This window comes from Asterias rubens, chromosome 16, assembly GCF_902459465.1.
Source record: "Asterias rubens chromosome 16, eAstRub1.3, whole genome shotgun sequence".
Taxonomy (NCBI): Eukaryota; Metazoa; Echinodermata; class Asteroidea; order Forcipulatida; family Asteriidae; genus Asterias; species Asterias rubens.
In genome coordinates this window covers 7,708,713-7,731,131 of record NC_047077.1, presented here as the reverse complement: position 1 = coordinate 7,731,131, position 22,419 = coordinate 7,708,713, and the positions used below count along the sequence as shown (strand labels likewise).

At 40.0% G+C, this 22,419-nt stretch overlaps 1 protein-coding gene across 1 annotated transcript; it reads left to right on the top strand.

Moving 5' to 3' along the window:
* The first annotated feature begins 971 nt into the window (after nt 1-971).
* LOC117300781 (epoxide hydrolase 1-like) lies at nt 972-21,261 on the top strand. Its single transcript, XM_033784576.1, has 9 exons — nt 972-1,029; nt 9,393-9,692; nt 10,159-10,270; nt 11,005-11,176; nt 12,217-12,331; nt 14,115-14,244; nt 17,657-17,853; nt 18,241-18,466; nt 19,415-21,261. Exons 2-9 carry the CDS (start codon nt 9,476-9,478, stop codon nt 19,641-19,643), a joined length of 1,398 nt encoding a protein of 465 aa, XP_033640467.1. The 5' UTR covers nt 972-1,029; nt 9,393-9,475; the 3' UTR covers nt 19,644-21,261.
* The last annotated feature ends 1,158 nt before the right edge of the window (nt 21,262-22,419 follow it).

Here is a 22,419-nt window from a genome sequence, read left to right as displayed (position 1 = left end):
AAGGGATGTTTCCGAACAAGCCATAAATGAAACACAGGCGTCTGCGAAAGCCAGGTTGAAGAGCAGGCAGTTTGTTACATTATACATTGATTTAGTTTTTGCAATTGTCAAACACACTAGAAGATTCCCGATAACTCCAACGGAACCCTCTGCCATCATCACATATGGTAGCACGACGGTAGGTGGTGCCATAATGAACTTCAAGTGAGGAGTTGTAAAATTTCAGACAACGGCCCAGTGCAGGAAACTAACTGCTTGTATATTGTGTGGAGTCCCTGCGTGAGATTTGGTATTATTTGATGAACACTTTGAACAAGACGAAACATCTGCTTTCTTCAAACTCTGAAGAGATTTAGAGTCAACCAGAGCGCCTGGTCAGGCCTTTATACAGATTCCTCCGCTAGATATGATATGTACAGGCAACATAACCACGTGTTGCATCGTTAGAAGACGTGATACCGAACTCATAAAAAAGCAATAATGAAAATTGTGAAACTTAAGGAGATGTCAAGGGAGTTTCAGAGACCGAGCAACAAATAATTGGAAAGTCCGGTTGAATAAAAACGTTGAATGACAGGCATGAATACTCGGCATGGGTGTCCGGCTTGAATATTCATCGTTAGTTGAAGTTATACCAAACTTATTATTGAATAACAATATTGAAAACTGTGAAAAATAAGTAGGTGTCAAAGAATTTTAGGATCCAGGCAAGCAATGATTTAAGATTTTGAGTAGATTTATGTCATTTGATCTACCGTAATTGTTTTGGTGGAAAAGTCAAGTTAAATAAACAATATTCCGGCATGAATATTCAGCATGAATATCTGGCATGAATGCTCGGCTTGAATACTGAGCGTAATTCTTCGGCATGAAAATTTAGCAATAATGTTCGGTGTAAGGATTCGGCAGGAAGATTCGGCATAAATTATTGTCAAGAATGTTCAGCATGAATATTCGGCAAGAATGAATGACTTCTAATCTGGGAGAAAGTGTTTCTGTCCGGGTGACAACCTTAGCGATGGTGCCAATGTAAGTAATAACAATAATAACGAAAACATAAATAACAATTTAAGAACAAAAAAACAAAGGCTGAAAAGAACAAATCTAAGTAATTAATCATTAACAAACCTAAGAAATTAAAAACCAACAATACAATTATAAAAACACACTAAAAAATCTGGAAATGAACCATCCCTAAAACCTGGACCACCCAGAAGCAAATCTAAGCAAACAAGCTACAATATAGAGTAAACTTAAACCAAACTGTAACTAAAACCTGGAAGGCAGTACAAACATTTAAGAAACAAGTGGGTCTAAGGATTTTGAAGGAAGCCAGTAGCAGTTCTAAACAAACACATTACAACAATAAGTAAATTAAAACTTAAACTAAACAGTAACCAAAACCTAGAAGGCATTACATTCATTTAAGAAACAAGTGGGTCTTCAAACGGGTTTTGAAGGAAGCAATGGATATGGACGAGGTAATTTCAGTCGGCAGGCAGTTCCGAAGTGAAGTGGTAGAGGGTGTATTGAACGGCCTCCCCCTCAACAGTGTACTGGTCATGTATGGTTAGGCTAACTTTCCCCTTTTTTTCCTCACGTCCTCCTTTCCAACCGTACCTTCATCTCCTTCGTAGTCATTCCCCAGTGTCTGAAAGCGGTTGACCACCACCTCAACGGTGTACTGGTCATGTAGGGTTAGGCTAACTCTCCCCTTTGCTTCATTCCTCACGTCCTCCTTTCCAACCGTACCTTCATCACCTTCGTAATCATTCCCCAGTGTCTGGAAGCGGTTGACCACCACCTCAACAGTGTACTGGTCATGTATGGTTAGGCTAACTCTCCCCTTTGCTTCATTTCTCACGTCCTCCTTTCCAACCGTACCTTCATCTCCTTCGTAGTCATTCCCAGTGTCTGGAAGCGGTTGACCACCACCTCAACAGTGTACTGGTCATGTATGGTTAGGCTAACTCTCCCCTTTGCTTCATTCCTCACGTCCTCCTTTCCAACCGTACCTTCATCTCCTTCGTAATCATTCTCCAGTGTCTGGAAGCGGTTGACCACTCCCTCAACAGTGTACTGGTCATGTATGGTTAGGCTAACTCTCCCCTTTGCTTCTTCCCTACGTCCTCCTTTCCAACCGTACCTTCATCACCTTCGTAATCATTCTCCAGTGTCTGGAAGCGGTTGACCACCACCTCAACAGTGTACTGGTCATGTATGGTTGGGCTAACTTTTCCCCTTTGCTTCATTCCTCACGTCCTCCTTTCCAACCGTACCTTCATCTCCTTCGTAATCATTCCCCAGTGTCTGGAAGCGGTTGACCACCACCTCCACAGTGTTCTGGTCCTGTATGGTTAGGCTAACTTTCCCCTTTTCTTTTCCTCACGTCCTCCTTTCCAACCGTACCTTCATCTCCTTCGTAATCATTCTCCAGTGTCTGGAAGCGGTTGACCGCACCCCTACAGTGTACTGGTCATGTATGGTTAGGCTAACTCTCCCCCTTGCTTCTTCCCTACGTCCTCCTTTCCAACCGTACCTTCATCTCCTTCGTAATCATTCTCCAGTGTCTGGAAGCGGTTGACCACCACCTCAACTGTGTACTGGTCATGAATGGTACGGCTAACTCTCCCCTTTGCTTCTTCCCTACGTCCTCCTTTCCAACCCTAACCTTCATCTCCTTCGTAGTCATTCCCCAGTGTCTGGAAGCGGTTGACCATCACCTAAACTGTGTACTGGTCATGTATGGTACGGCTAACTCTCCCCTTTGCTTCTTCCCTACGTCCTCCTTTCCAACCGTACCTTCATCTCCTTCGTAGTCATTCCCCAGTGTCTGGAAGCGGTTGAGCACCACCCCCACAGTGTACTGGTCCTGTATGGTTGGGCTAACTCTCCCCTTTGCTTCTTCCCTACGTCCTCCTTTCCAACCGTACCTTCATCTCCTTCGTAATCATTCTCCAGTGTCTGGAAGCGGTTGACCACCACCTCAACTGTGTACTGGTCATGAATGGTACGGCTAACTCTCCCCTTTGCTTCTTCCATACGTCCTCCTTTCCAACCCTAACCTTCATCTCCTTCGTAGTCATTCCCCAGTGTCTGGAAGCGGTTGACCATCACCTCAACTGTGTACTGGTCATGTATGGTACGGCTAACTCTCCCCTTTGCTTCTTCCCTACGTCCTCCTTTCCAACCGTACCTTCATCTCCTTCGTAGTCATTCCCCAGTGTCTGGAAGCGGTTGACCACCACCCCCACAGTGTACTGTTCCTGTATGGTTTGGCTAACTCTCCCCTTTGCTTCTTCCCTACGTCCTCCTTTCCAACCGTACCTTCATCTCCTTCGTAATCATTCTCCAGTGTCTGGAAGCGGTTGACCACCACCTCAACAGTGTACTGGTCATGTATGGTTAGGCTAACTCTCCCCCTTGCTTCTTCCCTACGTCCTCCTTTCCAACCGTACCTTCATCTCCTTCGTAATCATTCTCCCGTGTCTGGAAGCGGTTGACCACCACCTCCACAGTGTACTGGTCCTGTATGGTTAGGCTAACTTTCCCTTTTGCTTCTTCCCTACGTCCTCCTTTCCAACCGTACCTTCATATCCTTCGTAATCATTCTCCAGTGTCTGGAAGCGGTTGACCACCACCCCAACGGTGTACTGGTCCTGTATGGTACAGCTAACTCTCCCCTGTGCTTCTTCCCTACGTCCTCCTTTCCAACCGTACCTTCATCTCCTTCGTAGTCGTTCCCCAGTGTCTGGAAGCGGTTGACCACCACCTCAACAGTGTACTGGTCATGTATGGTTAGGCTAACTCTCCCCTTTGCTTCATTCCTCACGTCCTCCTTTCCAACCGTACCTTCATCTCCTTCGTAATCATTCTCCAGTGTCTGGAAGCGGTTGACCACCACCTCAACAGTGTACTGGTCATGTATGGTTAGGCTAACTCTCCCCCTTGCTTCTTCCCTACGTCCTCCTTTCCAACCGTACCTTCATCTCCTTCGTAATCATTCTCCAGTGTCTGGAAGCGGTTGACCACCACCTCAACAGTGTAAGTCATGTATGGTTAGGCTAACTTTCCCCTTTGCTTCTTCCCTACGTCCTCCTTTCCAACCGTACCTTCATATCCTTCGTAATCATTCTCCAGTGTCTGGAAGCGGTTGACCACCACCTCAACGGTGTACTGGTCCAGTATGGAACGGCTAACTCTCCCCTTTGCTTCTTCCCTACGTCCTCTTTCCAACCGTACCTTCATATCCTTCGTAATCATTCTCCAGTGTCTGGAAGCAGTTGACCACCACCTCAACAGTGTACTGGTCATGTATGGTACGGCTAACTCTCCCCCTTGCTTCTTCCCTACGTCCTCCTTTCCAACCGTACCTTCATCTCCTTCGTAATCGTTCTCCAGTGTCTGGAAGCGGTTGACCACCACCTCAACAGTGTAAGTCATGTATGGTTAGGCTAACTTTCCCCCTTTGCTTCTTCCCTACGTCCTCCTTTCCAACCGTGCCTTCATATCCTTCGTAATCATTCTCCAGTGTCTGGAAGCGGTTGACCACCACCTCAACGGTGTACCGGTCCTGTATGGTTGGGCTAACTTTCCCCTTTGCTTCATTCCTCACGTCCTCCTTTCCAACCGTACCTTCATCTCCTTCGTAATCATTCCCCAGTGTCTGGAAGCGGTTGACCACCACCTCCACAGTGTACTGGTCATGTATGGTTAGGCTAACTCTCCCCTTTGCTTCTTCCCTACGTCCTCCTTTCCAACCGTACCTTCATATCCTTCGTAATCATTCTCCAGTGTCTGGAAGCGGTTGACCACCACCTCAACAGTGTACTGGTCATGTATGGTTAGGCTAACTCTCCCCTTTTCTTTTCCTCACTTCCTCCTTTCCAATCGTACCTTCATCTTCTTCGTAAACATTCCCCGGTGACTGGAAGCGGTTGACCACCTCAACAGTGTAAGTCATGTATGGTACAGCTAACTCTCCCCTTTGCTTCATTCCTCACGTCCTCTTTTCCAACCGTACCTTCATCTCCCTGGTAATCATGCCCCAGTGTCTGGAAGCGGTTGACCACCACCTTGCCTCCACAGTGTACTTGTCCTGTATTGTTGGGCTAACTCTCCCCTTTCCTTCATTTCTCACCGTACCTTCATCTCCTTCGTAGTCATTCCTCAGTGTCTGGAATCGGTTGACCACCACCCCCCACAGTTTACTGGTCATGTAGCTCAGGTCGGGAAGTAAAGCACTTTCAGTCAATCTTGTCTTTGGAGCTGGTTGAAAGTCAATAGCATCACCAACTTCTTTCCTTTAAGAAGGGGGCGCAGTGGACATGACACTGTAGTCAGACTTATCCCTATCGGATAGGTTTAAGGACCTGTCGTCATACTGCCTCAAAGGGCCAGGATCTCGGTCAGTTGCTGATCTCCGGCAGACTTCTGCCGCTGAAAGCTGTAAAGGAATTAATATATATTATTTTGCCTCAATATGCTTTTCATTGCCAAAACCAGTCATGGGGCGCCGCTTACCCCACCGTTATTTTCTTCACCATGCTATGACAAATAAATGTATGATAAATAGATCCATGTTCCCCAATCTCTAATCATCTTACCGGAAGCATCACGATACACACATGGCTCTTACTAGGGTTAAAAATGATTTACTGATGAGGATGAATTTCCAACATTCTGCTTGTCCTTTTAGACCTGAGTGCAGCGTTCGATTCTGTTGATCAATTGACACGTCTTCAGTCTAAATGTGGAGTCACTGACAAGGCCCTTGATTGGTTTTCGTCATATTTGTCAGATATAAGTCAACGTGTAACCATTCAAGGTACCTTATCAACTGTGGTGTTCCTCAGGGATTCTGCATAGGACCATTTTTATTTATTGTCTATGCCTCTAAATTGTTTGACATCGTAGAGAATCATTTTCCTGATGTCCATTGCTATGACGATGACACTCAGTTGTATCTATCTTTTAGACCCGACGACGACAAATCTTGTCAAGCTGCTGTGACTATAATCACAGATTTCATTAGGGATATCAGGTAAAATTAAAGGTTTAAGGGTTGCAATCATTTATCCGGGGTTTTCAATTTTAGATGAGGCTAAAAGCTAAGTTTCAAGAACCAACCTACTCAAAGTTGAAGTGTAAAAAGGGTTGAGTTTTCAGTCAATGTATTCGGTTCGATTTCATCAAGCACCCTAGGGACTATATATTGTTTCGAGTATATTATTCAACTGTCTTTGTATGCCGTGGGGAGTTTATTCAGTTACATGCAGTCCAACGATAATTGGATCACATTGGATTCAACCACGTGCTTTCTGTGCTGACTGCGCATGATAAATGCGATCTTGCTTCATTCAAGTCATGTTCTACCAATGCATTGTGAGCCATCGATCACGCACATTTAGTGATTCTGAAATTTTTAAAGGACCTGGGCCCAATATCATGGTCTTGCTTACCGTAAGCACAGAATCGGCGCTTACGGAAGCAGGGAATGCTGTGCTTACGGCAAGCGTATTTCACGGGTTAGCAGCTAGTTTTGACTTCTGCGCGTGCGTACTCCACGTTACTAGGCATTCTATGCTTACAAGGCTAGCGCAGAAATTCGGCGCTTGTAAGTAAGCTGGGCATCGGTGATCGTAAGCGCAGAATTCGGAGGTAAGCAGAGCCATAAAATTGGGCCCTGGACGCGTTTGGTTATTAATCAAAATAATGATGCATAAAAACTTAGTTGGTAACGAGTCGAGCTGTTGACAGTATAAAGCATTGTGTAAAAACACCTCCCTCTGAAGTAACGTAGTTTTTGACAAAGAGGTAAATTCTCACTCAAAGAAAGACTTCTGGCTTGACGCTTTCCTCAGTCATCCTAAAACACATACCTTTTGTGTAACAAGGTTGTTGATTATTTCATTTTTTTACTGCAACTTCGACGATCAATTTTTCGCAGATCCTGGTATTGGATGCATATGGTTGGATACACCAAGTGAGAGTACTGGTCTTTGTGACAGTTACAAAAACTGTCCAGTTTCTTTAGGTATGAATGTCCACGTTTAGTTCAAAATAAAGCGGCGATAATCTCAAGCTTCAAAAATCAATTGAATAACCTGCTACTGTATTACAATCATCGCCAGATCGTCATCGGTACATACAATTGTCACTGAGATTTTTGTTCCATTATTTATTTTGAGCTGCCCTGAAAGGTGTGTTAAAATTTAAATTTTATTTTTTATAGGTTTCACGTTGGGTTTAAGTTTTTCGTGTGTTTTTGTGGGGTTTTTTTCATATTAAGCTTTATGTAATTTGACATCTGATGACGTCATCACGACGTCATTGATCAAGTAGCGCATTTGTGTAAATGTTCATGTATATGCCAAGTTTAGAAGTTCAATTCAGTTTCAATCTTGAGTTATGCTGAGGAGCAGAGTTTCAAGACTTCACAAGATTGTATCTTTCGTAAGTTGCTAAAGTCAAACTTAGTATTACTGAGCTTGCTTAAAACCATTAGACACTTTCGGTCAACAGTGTTGTCCAAAGGCCCAAACTTCGTGTATCACAACTTATATATAAAATAACAAACCTGTGAAAATTTAGGCTCAATGGGTCATCGGAGTCGGGATAACGGAAAATAACGGAAAAACCCACGCTTGTTTCCGCACGTTTCGCCGCCTCATGACATGTGTTTAAAATAAATCTGTAATTCTCGATATCGAGAATTGATAATTGTTGTAATGTTTTCTCTAAAAGTAAAGCGTTTCATGGAGTAATATTTCATGAGAAGTTTTTCACCATTACCATCTGTAAACCCTGTTGTAAATCTGTGAACTTTTTTCTTTTTTCTTTTCCGAACGTGTCCAATGGCTTTTAAAAAAACTCCTTCCCTCGAAACATTTGATAAGCTGTTAAATGAAGATGAAAGTTGGGTTGCAGTCTTCGAAACTACCGATATACCAGTGAATGGTAGCAATAATTAAAGCCAATTACACAGGAGTCTACCGAAGCCAGGTTAAAAAGCAGGCAGTTGGTTACATCATGCATTGATTAAGGTGTTTGCGATTGTCAAACATGTGGAGATTTCCGATAACACTAAAGGAAACCTAGGGCCAAGTCAAAGTTTGTTCTTAATCTTGTTCATGGTTGCATGAGTGATATTTAAGTTTATATCGAGCAATGTAGTATCCCTGTTTAAAAAAAATAGATGAAAAATCTGCTTTGAAGAGATTGAGAGTCAACCAGAGAGCCTGGTCAGGCCTTTATACAGATTCCTCCCCTTGATATGGTATGTACAGGTAGCCTGACCACTTACTTGGTGCGAATAGTCTCGAATGATAAATTTTGAGTTTCGTTTTGAGCTTGTGGTACCATGAGGTGCTCACTTACATCAAGATTTGAGCCGGTTTACTTTCTGGCAGAGCAAATCTCAGTCTTTTATACACAATTCCCAGCGGAAAACGTTAATCAAATTTATTTGAATTTAACATCCAAACTGTGGAATTTATTTTTTCAAAGAGAGTATAATGTGAGATTTATTATGTTAAAAGATACAAATACAAAGAATCGCACTTTAATTGATTGATTAAACTCTTTGTAATTCGCCGCGTACTGAAGTAAACAACTGTGTTAGGTTTATAATCTCATATTATCTATACTGTGTATTAAATTTGTGTATGTAACATTATGATGATTATTAAATTCTGGAAAAAGTAATTATGATAGACAGGGTGAAATTGGAGACAAACTCGAATGGAAGGCCCACTCTGCTTTTACATATGAAAGTTAATTATTGAGGATACCGGTAAAGTTTACTTTAAAGATCCCTTAAAATAGTTTGAAGAAGTCCGCTCCGTGTCGTTCTCCGTATAGTTTATTTAAACCCAAGTATTCAACTTTAGAAAACAAAAAGATAAATTGTTGTTTCGTTGTGTGTGTGTTTTTTTTTGTGTTTTTTTTGGTACAGTGTTGTTAATAAACTAAAGGCAGTACGATTGGATAATTGGAACATACGCCACAGATTAGCGGGCGTTGGGCACATCTTTCTGGATGCGTCTAAGGCCCGTTTTCGTGATATGGGACTTGTTTACTTTTATGGTTAATCATGTTGGTTCAACAAAAGGTCTACTATTTTGCTAGGAAGCAGCTATGGGAACGAGGTTGTGTGTTACCACTTCCACTTCCGTGCATTTTTGGTGTGTGTCATCTCGTCATACGATCTCTCGGTTAACGATCCCTTCTATGCTAACGTATAACCATTTGGCGTGACTATATGCATTATGGTGATATTGTCATTTCCTGTTTGTAATTCAACGTGTTTCATGGTTTAAAAGAAACAAAAGTCAGTGCACTATAGGGTCATTCCTTATAATAATGATTGAAATCTGTTTTCTGATTTGCAGAAGTTGAAGTCGATTTACCAGTTTGAATCTAAGGACACGTTTTCAAGACAGACTCGTCCATTACCGACTAGACGCTGATTAACATGGCTTTAATGCTAGTAGCAGTCGGGGTGTTGTCTGCCGGGGTTCTGATTGTGTATTTGAGTGGTGCTTTTAGACGCTCTTCTGGTCCCCCCCGTAACATAGTGCCAGTGTTAGATGGGTGGTGGGGACGAGGCAAAAAACCAGAGGAGGAGGAAGATGCGGCAATTAGGGAATTCAAGCTGGAGGTATCTGCTGAAGAATTGGAAGATCTTAATGGTGAGAATCCTTCCTATAGTTCAATGTACTTGTTTGTATTGTTGAATCACAGAGGCGTGTTGTAAACAAGATTGGAGAGCTAAGACATATGTAACTCCAGTGTTCATACTTTTTTTAGTCAAGCATAGTTTTTAGCCAGTGACAATTTGGGCTTCATCTTTGCTTAGGTATAATAAAGTGAAAAACCAAGCTCGGAAACCAGCATGTTAACAACATGTCCTTGTTGTGACAACCAATATCAGTTGCTTTGCATTTTTCACATTTTAGTTTCATTCAAAATATGACTTCATTTCAGAGGGAAATATGTCACAGAAGAATGGTTCGAGTATAACTTCATAGTCTGTTTGAATTTAACAGATGTTAATAGACGTTTTTACAGTATTAAGGTTCGATATTTCTGTCGAATTTTATCGGCTTTCTGGAAAAAAAAATGGAAGAGCAAACAAATATCTTGTTTTCTTGTTAGATCGTTTGAGAAAGGCCCGATGGTTTGAGAGTGTTGAAGAAACCAAGTTTCATTTTGGTATCAAACCAGAATACATGAAGTTAATACAGGAATACTGGCTCAACGAATACGAGTAAGTACGATTTGAAACTTTTCACGATGGAAGTAAAATTCGATTGCCTCTAGCTACTTGGTAAGACACTGCTCTGGAATTGCAAAGGTCGTGGGTTCGAATCCCACCCGAGTAACATGGGATATTTTTTAAGGGAGTCGGGAAAGTACAACACACATCGGTGTATTTGAAAAAAAAAAAAAAATTAAATATTTTTTATCCCCGATGCAAATTTTACATCTCTTATAATATGGAAGTATAATTATTTAGGCGGGTTTGCTTTCGGTTCTGAAAAGAACCGATTGTTGAAAACTCAACGTTTCGATTCATACGCCCTGATTGTCTTCAGAATGTTAGGGCTAAGTCTAAAAGTGAAAAATAAGCAAAGATTTTATATGGAAATAAAGTCAGATTATGTGGTTTTTTTTCTTCTAATTTGTCGATTCGATTTCTTGTAAAATTTTTGGTTCTGTTTTGGGGTTGTTCACTTCTTTAAAGACTAGCATGAACAACAACGAACATTTGGTGAGGTTCAATAGAAATGTTTTCTACCAATAAAGATATTGAGTTCCTATGACATTTAACAAGTATTTAATCGTTTAAAGGGCAGATATTTTGAATGCCCTCCTATGGTTCTTTTAAGAAAGTTTCGCAAAAAAAACTGTTACGTCAGTGAAGTTAGGTCATAATTGTTATTTTCAGACGATCTACATGACCCTATGCATAACGCTATAATTATTTGTGTTCGTTTTAAGTTGGCGTAAACAAGAGAAGCGTCTGAACAAGTATCCACAGTTTAAGACAAATATTGAAGGAATTGATATCCACTTTGTACGAGCCACACCCAGTAAGCTGAAACCTGGACAGAGAGCAAAACCAATAATGATGGTGCATGGATGGCCAGGATCGTTCTACGAGTTCTTTAAGGTAAAGGGCTTTATAATGAAACATGTTCAGTCTCCAATTTAACATGCTAGATTTTTAGTATTTTTAAAAGCTTTTCTTGGTATGGACAAATAGGAAGAAGTTATTAATAAATAGCAAACTTGCGGGTACAATCATATTTAAATCTCTTTAGTGTGAGTGTTTGCTTTGAAAAGAGCCGGTGTGTGTTTTTTCATGAAGACGAGCAGAGTATACTGTTCGAAAACGGCATTTTTAGAGTTAACACTCACACAAAATCAAGAGATTTACACATGGTTGTACACGCAATTTCACTTGCTTATGGTTTCATCCTGTGCTAGTATTTCATGTTCTCATGTGAATGTGGAGACAATCACTGCGCTTTAATTCCAGTAATGTTAGCGGTTGAGTAATTTGTGCTTACTCACCAGCCACATTCAATTCAGTCACTAAGACATACAGGGCAGGTCACTGTCTCTACCCCACACGAGAGTGGGTATCAGGAGTTTGTCATTTGTTAGTAGGAATCAGAACGAACGAAGTATAGATTGTTAATCATACATAAAGAATTCTAAAATCGCCAATTATTTATCACTAAGACCTGGTTCATACTTCTTGTGAAGCAAATGTTCTTGCGTCACAATTTGAAGGGGACCACGTGCCGATTAATTCGCTTCGAAAGTGTAAACAATAATACATTATTTATTTTAAATAACAAATTCTCAATATCGGGATCCTTTACGTAATGGGACATGACAGTGTGAGGATCACCAGTGACATTGTGATCACTCCTTAACAAAATAACAGATCAATACACACACCGAAAATATGCTTTCTTGCATGCATAGTGCATACCCAAAGTTGACATTGCACTGTGATTTTTAAAGAGTCATTGATAAATATATTAAAAAATAATAATAATAATAAATATAATCTTATTGCTACGTATAGGTCATAAGGTTGCTCATTCTATCATTTAATTACACCCCCATGTGACCAGTCTTTGAGAAACTAGAGTGCCTAAACTCACTAAGTGAGTTTTTTATTTATATTTGACAACTCAGATTATTCCAATGTTAATCGACCCGACTAATCATGGAGGGACTGATGTGGACGTATTTGAAGTAATCTGCCCATCTCTTCCCGGGTACGGCTTCTCTGAGGCTGCGCATAAACAAGGTTGGTAGATAAAGTCAAAGGTTTTTAATTCCAAACAGAAATAAGTCCTTCAAACAAACAGCCAGTATACCACTAATTGAATTGCACATCGCGGGTACTTTCTCTACTAAGATTGATTAGAACCCACACGCGCAACACGGGAAGACGTTCAAATTCGAATCAAAAAAGGGTATCCTCTACAAACTAAATTCATGATTTTTTTAGTAACGGGGAGTACGCGCGCGCACAAGCATTGACGTTAATGCGGAACTCCACTCTTCCGTAAGCGTTAATTCTTCGCTTACGGTAAGCAGAGCCATACAATATAGGCCATGTGATCAATATTAGTGCTCTGTAGTCACTGTTGACCTTAGCGTTGCTGATTCATATCCGGACAGGCACCAGTTGTTGTAGTGTTGACAACCTATACTTCAAAAACCAGGATCAAAAACAGCTTTCTGTTGGTCAATTTACTAAGCCTTGTTCGAAGAGCCCTACTCGCTCGCAATGTAAGTAAGCCTTCTACTGCGAATCAACTGCTTGTCATCAGCTCTCTCTTTGCTTAAAGGATTTGGGTATTTTTTTTGTAACACAAAACACAATGTCCACAAGGTTACTTTAAACTTACACCGTTTGAAGATAATAATAGTAGAAAGCGTACCTTAAAATATTAGTTGCTGCTGAGGTGCTCTAGTTTTTTGAGAAATGAGTAAAACACTCATGAAACTACGTTTTGACATGTTAAAATAAGCCGTCTCATGATCACTGAGACGAAAATTGTTTTCATGACATTGTTTTACTCATTTCTCAAACATTCTAGCACCTCAGCAAGTAATATTTCAGGGCTGTGTTGCCTTGGATCGGACGAGTTGGTCTATAAAAAGCGTTTGAAACCGTTTGTTATGAAATGTATATGGTTAGAAAGATGTTTTAAAAGTAGAATATAATAATCCACACAAGTATCTCTCAAAATTGCACGGTTTTCTTTTTACGTCGCGAACTATCACGGTCGGCCATTTATGGGAGTCAAAATTTTGACTCCGATAAATGGCCGACCGTGTGATTGGACGAGGTGACAAAAAACAAACACGCAATTTCGAGGCATATTTGTGTAGATCATCGTATTCTTCCTTCACATCATATTTCTAACCATATGCATTTTATAATAAACGGTCACAAAAACGCTTTTCAAAGAGCAACTCGACCGATCCAAAGCAACGTGTTCCTTTTTCTTACAAAAAGTACAAAGCTCCATAGCTGTTTGTTATGTTCTCTTATTATTTCTTGGGCATTGATCTGTATAAATAACTTATTACTGGTACGTTTTGCATTATCGGTTTGTTTTGTTTTGTTTCTTTGTCTTTGCTTATTGTTGTCGTACTATTTCAGGGGCTGCTACCAACATGCCTCGGCTTGTTTGAACAGCCTCCTTACTCAAAGCTTAGAGTTTTAAGAACAATTGCAATATTATTATCATTGGCCATGCTTCCACTTTGCTTGTATTGTACTTTCATATTGTCCAATGATTCTGTCTTATCTTATTATGAGTACGGAAATAGATATTAGATTAAATTGAATTCAATTCAATTATAGAAGGGTGTATGATAATACGCATTGACGTTCTGCAAATGCTATATATATATTATTGATTCATATAATTATTTAGAACATAACATACTTTCATATTATTTTTTATTTTATTGTTATTTTAATACAGCATCCAACAGCGCAAGCGCCAATTAAAGGGTTGAATAAAGATTTGTATCTTGTTTAAAATGTAAACACGTATATTATAATGGTCTAGGTCTGAACGTGAGGGAGATTGGCCGTATTTTCCACAAGTTGATGCTTCGATTGGGGTTTGAAAGTTACTACCTTCAAGGAGGTGATTGGGGGTCTATGGTGATTGATCAGACGGCTGGAATGTTCCCAAAGTAAGACACTTATTTTTCTCATTCACTCATTCACTTAATCACTCAATCACTCACTCACTCATTCACTCACTCAATCAGTCGACCCAAGCTGTCACATTGCCGCATGTTTGAGTAGTCGGGCTTGATGTCTGCCAGGCCACATAACTCTATCCTAACGTTCAACCGATTAGCTCCTCACTTACTCCTGCGCGTCCTCAATCAGGGTCTTGAGTATGGACTTGCTGGGTCTTCCAGGACCCCGCCTGCTTTGGGATGATGGGCATCCACACGATGACAATTATTGTTGTCAAGACAGCAAGTTTACTCTCATGTGAATTCAAATATGTCCATAAAACTGATTTAATGAAACTGGAAGGAAATGGATATTGGTACCACATCCTCGGTTGAATGGAAAGATTTGAGTTCACACATAGTTCACTTTGATTATTTGCTGTTTAAAACACACAAGAGTCAGGAAGGTAAAGTGCTTTCTGCTCTACCAGCCAGGCTCCTAGTGGATGATACCCATGCCTACATCCATCTGGACTGTCAAGGGGGTAACCCTGTTTCAGCCCCAGGAGTAGGTAGCAACGTTCCTCTGGTTTCAGTTGATTTAGTTGACAGCCCAAAATCAGTTACGTGTAGCCCTCACATTACAGTGGCCTTTTGGCCGTGTGACGTGGAAGCGATATCTCATGAACAAGGTCACGTTATGACCTCTTTCCTATCGTGTCACTTCCCGCTGCAGTAGAAAACCGGAACAGATTGAAACCAAAAAAGAATTTTGGACTCAGATTTCACTCTGTGATCTTGGTCTTTTTGATAAGCTTACCTAGTGACTCAATCAAGCTTAGGCCGTTATACGGTATTGGTCAAAGTACAACAAACACCATTGTTATAACATGATACTTTTTGTGAAATATTTTCGAAGAATATTTCATATTGGACAAAAAGTGTAAATGAAATTTTAAAGAAAACACAACAGCTTGTAAATTTAAGGCCAACTTGCAGATATGACATGACAATGTGCTGGCTTACTAAATAGGAATTGTGAAAATGTTTTATTATTTTATCCTGGCCAACACAACGGATTAAAGGCAGTGGACACTATTGGTAATTACTCAAAATAATTATTAGCATAAAACCTTTCTTGGTGACGAGTAATGTGGAGAGGTAGATGGTATAAAACATTGTGAGAAACTGCTCCCTCTGAAGTGCCATAGTTTCCGAGAGAGAAGTAATTTTCCACGAATTTGATTTCCAAATGTGAAGGCTAGTCTTTGACAATTACCAATAGTGTCCACTGCCTTTAAGCCTGGTTGATCACTCAAAATATGAACACTGTCTTTGGATATTATGTTAGTATAAAGCTCAACCACTCGATTAGGCATTTACAGGTAAGTTTTATACAGAACTGCAATCCTGTATAACGTCATTTAACGTCATATCAGAGGAAAACTTAGTGCAATCTTGGGCCTTTTTTATCAAGCCGTTAGAGCGAGGCGCCTGTACGACTAATGTACTGGTTTGAGTCTCAAACCGCGCATTATGGATAGGGAAGTTGAACATTATTTTGTTTTAAAGGCAATGGACACTATTGGTAATTGTCAAAGACTAGTCTTCACAGTTGGTGTATCTCAACACATGCATAACATAACAAACCTGTGAAAATTTGAGCTCAGTCGGTCGTCGAAGTTGCGAGACAATGAAAGAAAAAACACCTTTGTCACCCGAAGTATAATGTTTTCATTTTGTGTAGGCGCCTTGATCGGTTTTCTGGAAAAGTGCGCATTATAAATCCATATTATTATTATTATTATTATTAAGTTGGGTGCTTTCAAATGCTTGATTTCTATACATTTCTTTAAAGGTTGTGGACACTATTGGTAATTACTCAATAATTATTATCATAAAAACATTCTTGCTTACGAGTAAATGGGGAGAGGTTGATAGTAAAAATATTGACTGCTTCGAGTGCTATGGTTAAAACTATGACTCCCGAGGTGACCCCCGGAGCGTTCTATTTTCCCGAGGCGAAGCCGAAGGAAAATAGAACGCTCCGGGGATCACCGAGGGAGTCATAGTTTTAACCATTGCACGAGTAAAATCAGTCAATATTTGTTTTATAACACCCCAAACATTTCTAAATACTGTACTATTATTATTAAGTTACGACCTGAATGCTACAATCCACGGACGACGCGAATACAGATTGCAAACAATTTTACTGTGCTGCATGTAGTGTCGTGCAATCCGAAATGGTTGCAGGCTATTAATTTATCATCCTCGTACACGCACCGGACGTCTGGGTACTGTACACCGTGTGCTAGTCTTCGGACTAGCGCATGGCAAACCGACGCACTATCACACGGCCGCCGCCTAGCAAAACTAAAGCATTTCATGTGACGCGCTCTAAACCAATGAGCAGGCAGAATACTTGTAAGGGGTGTTATAATATAAAACATTGTGAGAAACAGCTCCCTCTGAAGTAACGTAGTTTTCGAGAAAGAAGTATTTTTCCACGAACTTGATTTCGAGACCTCAAATTCTAAATCTGAGGTCTTGAAATCAAGTTCGTGGAAAAATACTTCTTTCTCGAAAACTACGTTACTTCAGAGGGAGCTGTTTCTCACAATGTTTTATACTGTAAACCTCTCCCCATTTACTCGTAAGCAAGAAAGGTTTTATGATAATAATTATTGAGTAATAACCAATAGTGTCCACAGCCTTTAAAGAAATGTATAGAAAGCCTTTACTAATTGAGGTTGATCATGCGGACTCAATTCAATCTAGTTAACGTAAGTTTACTTCATGTTTTTGACATAGGCGTACTATAACTGGTAACGTAGCGAGCACCATTACAACACGAAAACGTGTAAAAAAAAACAGCTATTCTAAAGAGAAACAATATTTCTGAGTATGTTTCCCATCGACAGACAAAACTTTCACATGGTAAGGACAGAGGATACTTAAAACACAGAGAGGCCAAAAAACTTACAACAATTATCGGAAATCATATATGAATGTGTCAATAAAAGGGCCTTTTGGAACGTATGTTCAATATACAAGTTTGTTATGCAAAAGGTAGTAATAGTAGTTGGCAGACGTCTGTCGCGGACGACGTATTGGTTCCAATTTATGAAAAAAGATTGACTTGAATAAAAGTAAGACGTCTTGAAATCAGGACGATGGACCAATACGTCAGGTCAAACCTCGGCAAATGTACAATAATAAAAGACACATGTAAACAGTGAAATAATGTTTGAAATGAATAACGTTTTAGGCAGGTGGAACAAAATATACAATATGATTTAATATTGCATTTTAGGCAGGTGGTCCAGCTAGGTAATTTTATTAAAACTGATCAATTCCGTTCTTATTTTGCTGTCAATTTAAGGTAACATTTCGTGTGTTTTTTTTTTTTTTTTATTAGACACGTGCGTGGAATGCACAGTAATTTTACTTCACAACTCGCTCCATTGAGTCAGGTGGTACTCGGCAAGCTGGTCCCGTCTCTTGTCCTAGATGACGAATCGTATGGTAAATTTCTTCCAAGTTGGAGTCGTATTGTTTTCGGGTTGAAGGAGTTTGGGTATCTACATTTGAATGCAACTAAACCAGACACTATCGGTAAGTCTATTCCTGAACCTATTACTTCCATCGGACATTAATATTTTACAGTTTGAATTGTAGACTTTTGGAAAGTACTTTTTCACAATTCACGCCAGTTGTGTGCTTGCTCAGGCCTACGTTCGCAATACTGAGCATGTGTGCGCACGCTCATAGCTGCACAAAACGGACCTTAATCTGCCACCAGCGTCTCAAAAGTCTCCCATTGGTAAACGAATGAATGTTTGATCTGACGTCATTGCTATTTATATTGTTAGATAATACGGATGTTCTGTTGGGGTTGGGGTTGGTTTTGTTCACGTGGGCAAGCCGCAAATTAGTGCGTGTGTGTGTGTGTGCTACAAACGCCTGTACAGATGACATTTCATGTTTACATTTTACTTTCAGGACACGCCCTCACCGACTCCCCAATTGGGCTCGCTGCTTACATCATTGAGAAGTTTTCTGTTTGGACCAATTACGATTGGATTGACTTGGACGACGGCGGACTGGATGGCTATTGGTCGAAAGATGATCTGCTAAATAACGTCATGATCTATTGGGTGTCAGGATGCATTACGTCATCATTGCGTCTGTACAAAGAGACCATTCCAAGATCGTCTGAGCTTAAAAAGTAAGTAAAGTATTTTGTTCTGATTTGCCATTCCTGAGGTCAACCATTGGAAACGTGTGGGTGACGCGCTGCACACTACTCTCAGCCAATAGACCTTTATCACGTGTGGGTGACGCGCTGCACACTACTCTCAGCCAATAGACCTTAATCACGTATGGGTGACGCGCTGCACACTACTCTCAGCCAATAGACCTTAATCACGTGTGGGTGACACGCTGCACACTACTCTCAGCCAATAGACATTTATCACGTGTGGGTGACGCGCTGCACACTACTCTCAGCCAATAGACCTTCATCACGTGTGGGTGACGCGCTGCACACTACTCTCAGCCAATAGACCTTAATCACGTGTGGGTGACGCGCTGCATACTACTCTCAGCCAATCGACCTTTATCATGGTGCAGCCATCTTGAATTTCTCCCATTGAAATCAACATTTCCAAACTGAGGCTGGAAAAACAAAATAGTCTGGTTCTTATTTGCAAAAAGATTATTAGCATTCATTACTGTACATTGATACGAGGAACGTGACCAATATGGAGACAGCATGATAAAAGTCTAGAATATGTCTCCATTGACCTCAGTAAGGGCGTTTCTGAGCTTGTAACGTAATTTTCAATGGGTGTCGTAGAAACATCTACACCTTCTAAGTAACATTGATGAGCCTATTTGCCACACCTATTTAAAGTGTCTTCGAACAAAGTGTCGCAGTTCGAGCTGTTTGCTACGCTTGTCGAAGTTCAAATCAAGATCAAATGAATTTACGCATAGTTAAAATTACCGTAATAAATCGAAGTAATCTTCTTTTAGGCCTACACAGAGAAAATTCCAATATAATTTTGTTCAAATGTGCTGAACAATAAATGTTGATAAAAATACAAGAAAATAGACAATATGCAATATGATGGTAGAACAATCCACTTTGATATGTTTCTTTATTTCTTTGCAGGTTCATAAACACCGTTCCAACTGGTTTGGCTGATCTTCCAAATGATCTTAACCGAAGCCAACGTAACTGGGCAGCCCGTCACTTCAGCAACATTATCACCTATCGAACCTACCCAACCGGCGGCCATTTTGCAGCATTAGAAGTCCCTAAGTTACTTGCAGAAGACGTCAGAAATTTTGTGCAAAAGGTAGAAGAACTTTACCCAGAAGTAATGTCGTCGGAGTCATAATTAAATGTGATTCATAATATCATGATTCTATGATAGAAAGGTTTGAAGCAAAATTAATGATCGTTTAGAGTGTATCCAATGGGGTTGGAAAAGGTTAACCGAGACAGTACTCAATATTTGTCAACAGATTTTGATTGTTTTCAATGTTAATACAAATTTTTCAAATTCGTCATGCATTAGTTTCAGAGAGACATGACATTGATCATTATCTGACTGCGCGTTTTGGAACCAGTTTTTAAAATAAGATTGTTATAACTATGAACGTGAAACATGGCGTACCAAACGGAAAGGCTCGTGGGGTCAAGGTCGTAAGGGAAAGGCTGGTGGGGTCACCGACTAAGGGAAAGGCTCGTGAAGTTAGCTCGCGGGCCAAGGGAAATGCCCGTGGAGTCGAGCTCGTACCCAAGGGAAAGGCTGGCGGGGTCGAGCTTGTACCAAAGGGAAGTGCCCGTGGAGTCGAGCTCGTACCCAAGGGAAAGGCTGGCGGGGTCGAGCTTGTACCGAAGGGAAGTGCCCGTGGAGTCGAGCTCGTACCCAATCAAGTTTGTTTTCTGTGTTTTACTTTAGAAGGAGCCCTCAAACGATACTGGTACAGATACTGCTTTTCAGAACCGTTGGGTACGATCAATTAATATGATAAACTTGCAGTGACGTATTAAGCTTTATATGTGTTTGATTGATCCGAGTTGACGTTTGACAGCTGCACATGCCGTCACCTGCATATGATTATAGGTGAAAGGTGAAGATGAACGGGGATTGGCCGATTATTTCTGTTATACTGACTGGAGCGGATTGGCGGCCATTTTGAAACACCCAAAAGATGCACATAGCGGGTAATCAAACTACGATGTATTTTTTACTTTAAAGAGTGCATTTTCTCACATAAACATGTTGTTTTTCCCAGTGCTTATTTATATGCACACACTGTTGGTATATGATATTAAAAACAAATAAACAATCGCGAAAAATAGACAGCATGTCTTTCCACAAACATGGTATAATCTATTATTGCAGTTTTTCCCGCACAAGCAGATATTTTGCTAAATAATTTCGGCTATAAAAAATAGGATTGTATGCAGATATTTGCAGTTTTGGGTGTTTCAAAATGGCGTCCTTTGTGACTTCATTGAACGCACTCGACCCGCTATGAGATCAGTGGGATTGACTTACGCTATAGAGGCCACTCTCTGGCGTTATTTACGAGCCTCGAAGTGTGACGTCAGATGTTCGGTCTACCACCTCAACCCACACCATCCCCCAAGCAAAATCTTTTTACATCCCATACCTCTTGCCAGTGTTAGGTGCACCATCACGGGTTTCAATGGTTCCTTGAAATCTATCCAAGATGGAAAATTGTTGCTCTTGGAAAAGTACTTTGTAATGGAAAAAAATGACACATGATCACGTAATGAAGTATAAACATCGTCCCTATGATTACACAAACTTATTTAATTTGATTTGTATGGTATACTTATACAATCATATATTATTATAATTACATTTTAAATGAAACATTTTCTGAGTGTGCATTCTTCGTCCATTTTAAAGTGTTCACGTTGATTTAGGTAGACTTGTTATTATATTTGTAATAATAGAAGAAGTTTGTTCAAAGATCGCCGTATGTGGAACAGAATCTCCTACCACAACGTCCAGGCCTCCATATGCTTGCAGTTTTCAATTAAAGTTATGCAGACTGTTTTAAAATACTAAAGTTTAGCTGTGCACTTATTTATTTTAAGGCAGTGGACACTATAGGTAATTACTTAAAATAATTATTTTTATCTTTCTTGGTCACGAGCAATGGGGAAAGGTTGATGGTATAAAACATTGTGAGAAACGGCTCCCTCTGAAGTGCCATAGTTTTCGAGAAAGAAGTAATTTTCCACGAATTTGATTTCGATACCTCAGATTTAGAACTTGAAGTCTCGAAATCAACCATCTAACAACTTCGTGTGGCAAGGGTGTTTTTTTCTTTCATTATTATCTCACAAGTTCGATGACTGATTGAGCTCAAATACTCACAGGTTTGTTATTTTATGCATATGTTGAGATACACCAACTGTAAAGGCTAGTCTTTGACAATTACCAATAGTGTCCACTGCCTTTGAAACAAGCCCACTGTTTAACGATCATGTACAAACATGTTTTTCATATAAATGTAAACTAATTATCTAACAATACATGTAATCAGTACTCCATTATTGTTCTCTGCTATATACAATGTCGGTAAATAAATAATTATATAACTATGGTACATTATAACTGCATCTTTAACTGTAATAACCATGTACACGTATATCTTGATTCATTTAACATTTTGCCTGTGGAAGGAGCAAAACTAATGAAAATATTAACAATAAGATGTCAAGAAGATTACTTTTTTATGAAACTTGTGAAAATATCACCGAAATGTTGAATTGATTCACTGCAGCGGGCTGCATGCATAAGAGTTCATTCTTTCATTCATTCAAAATGGTTTGTCGAAAATACTTCTTGACAAATATTTAAAATGGGAAAATGGTTCGATAAGATCTCGCATCGCAGCAAAAGGCTGAATTGCAATTGATTCACAGTAAAAAACAAAATAATAATAATGAAACGTCTGCATTAGAATTTGTACAACTAATATCTGCTAAGGAAAAACTATCATGAGAATGCTTTCGGACGCAGATGAATCTTTTATTTCTGACAGTTGAATGAAAAGTAATCATGACGAAATTAGCAACACTCACAATCACTTATAACAGTTCTCTAGTGTAGACATGTGTTAAAAACA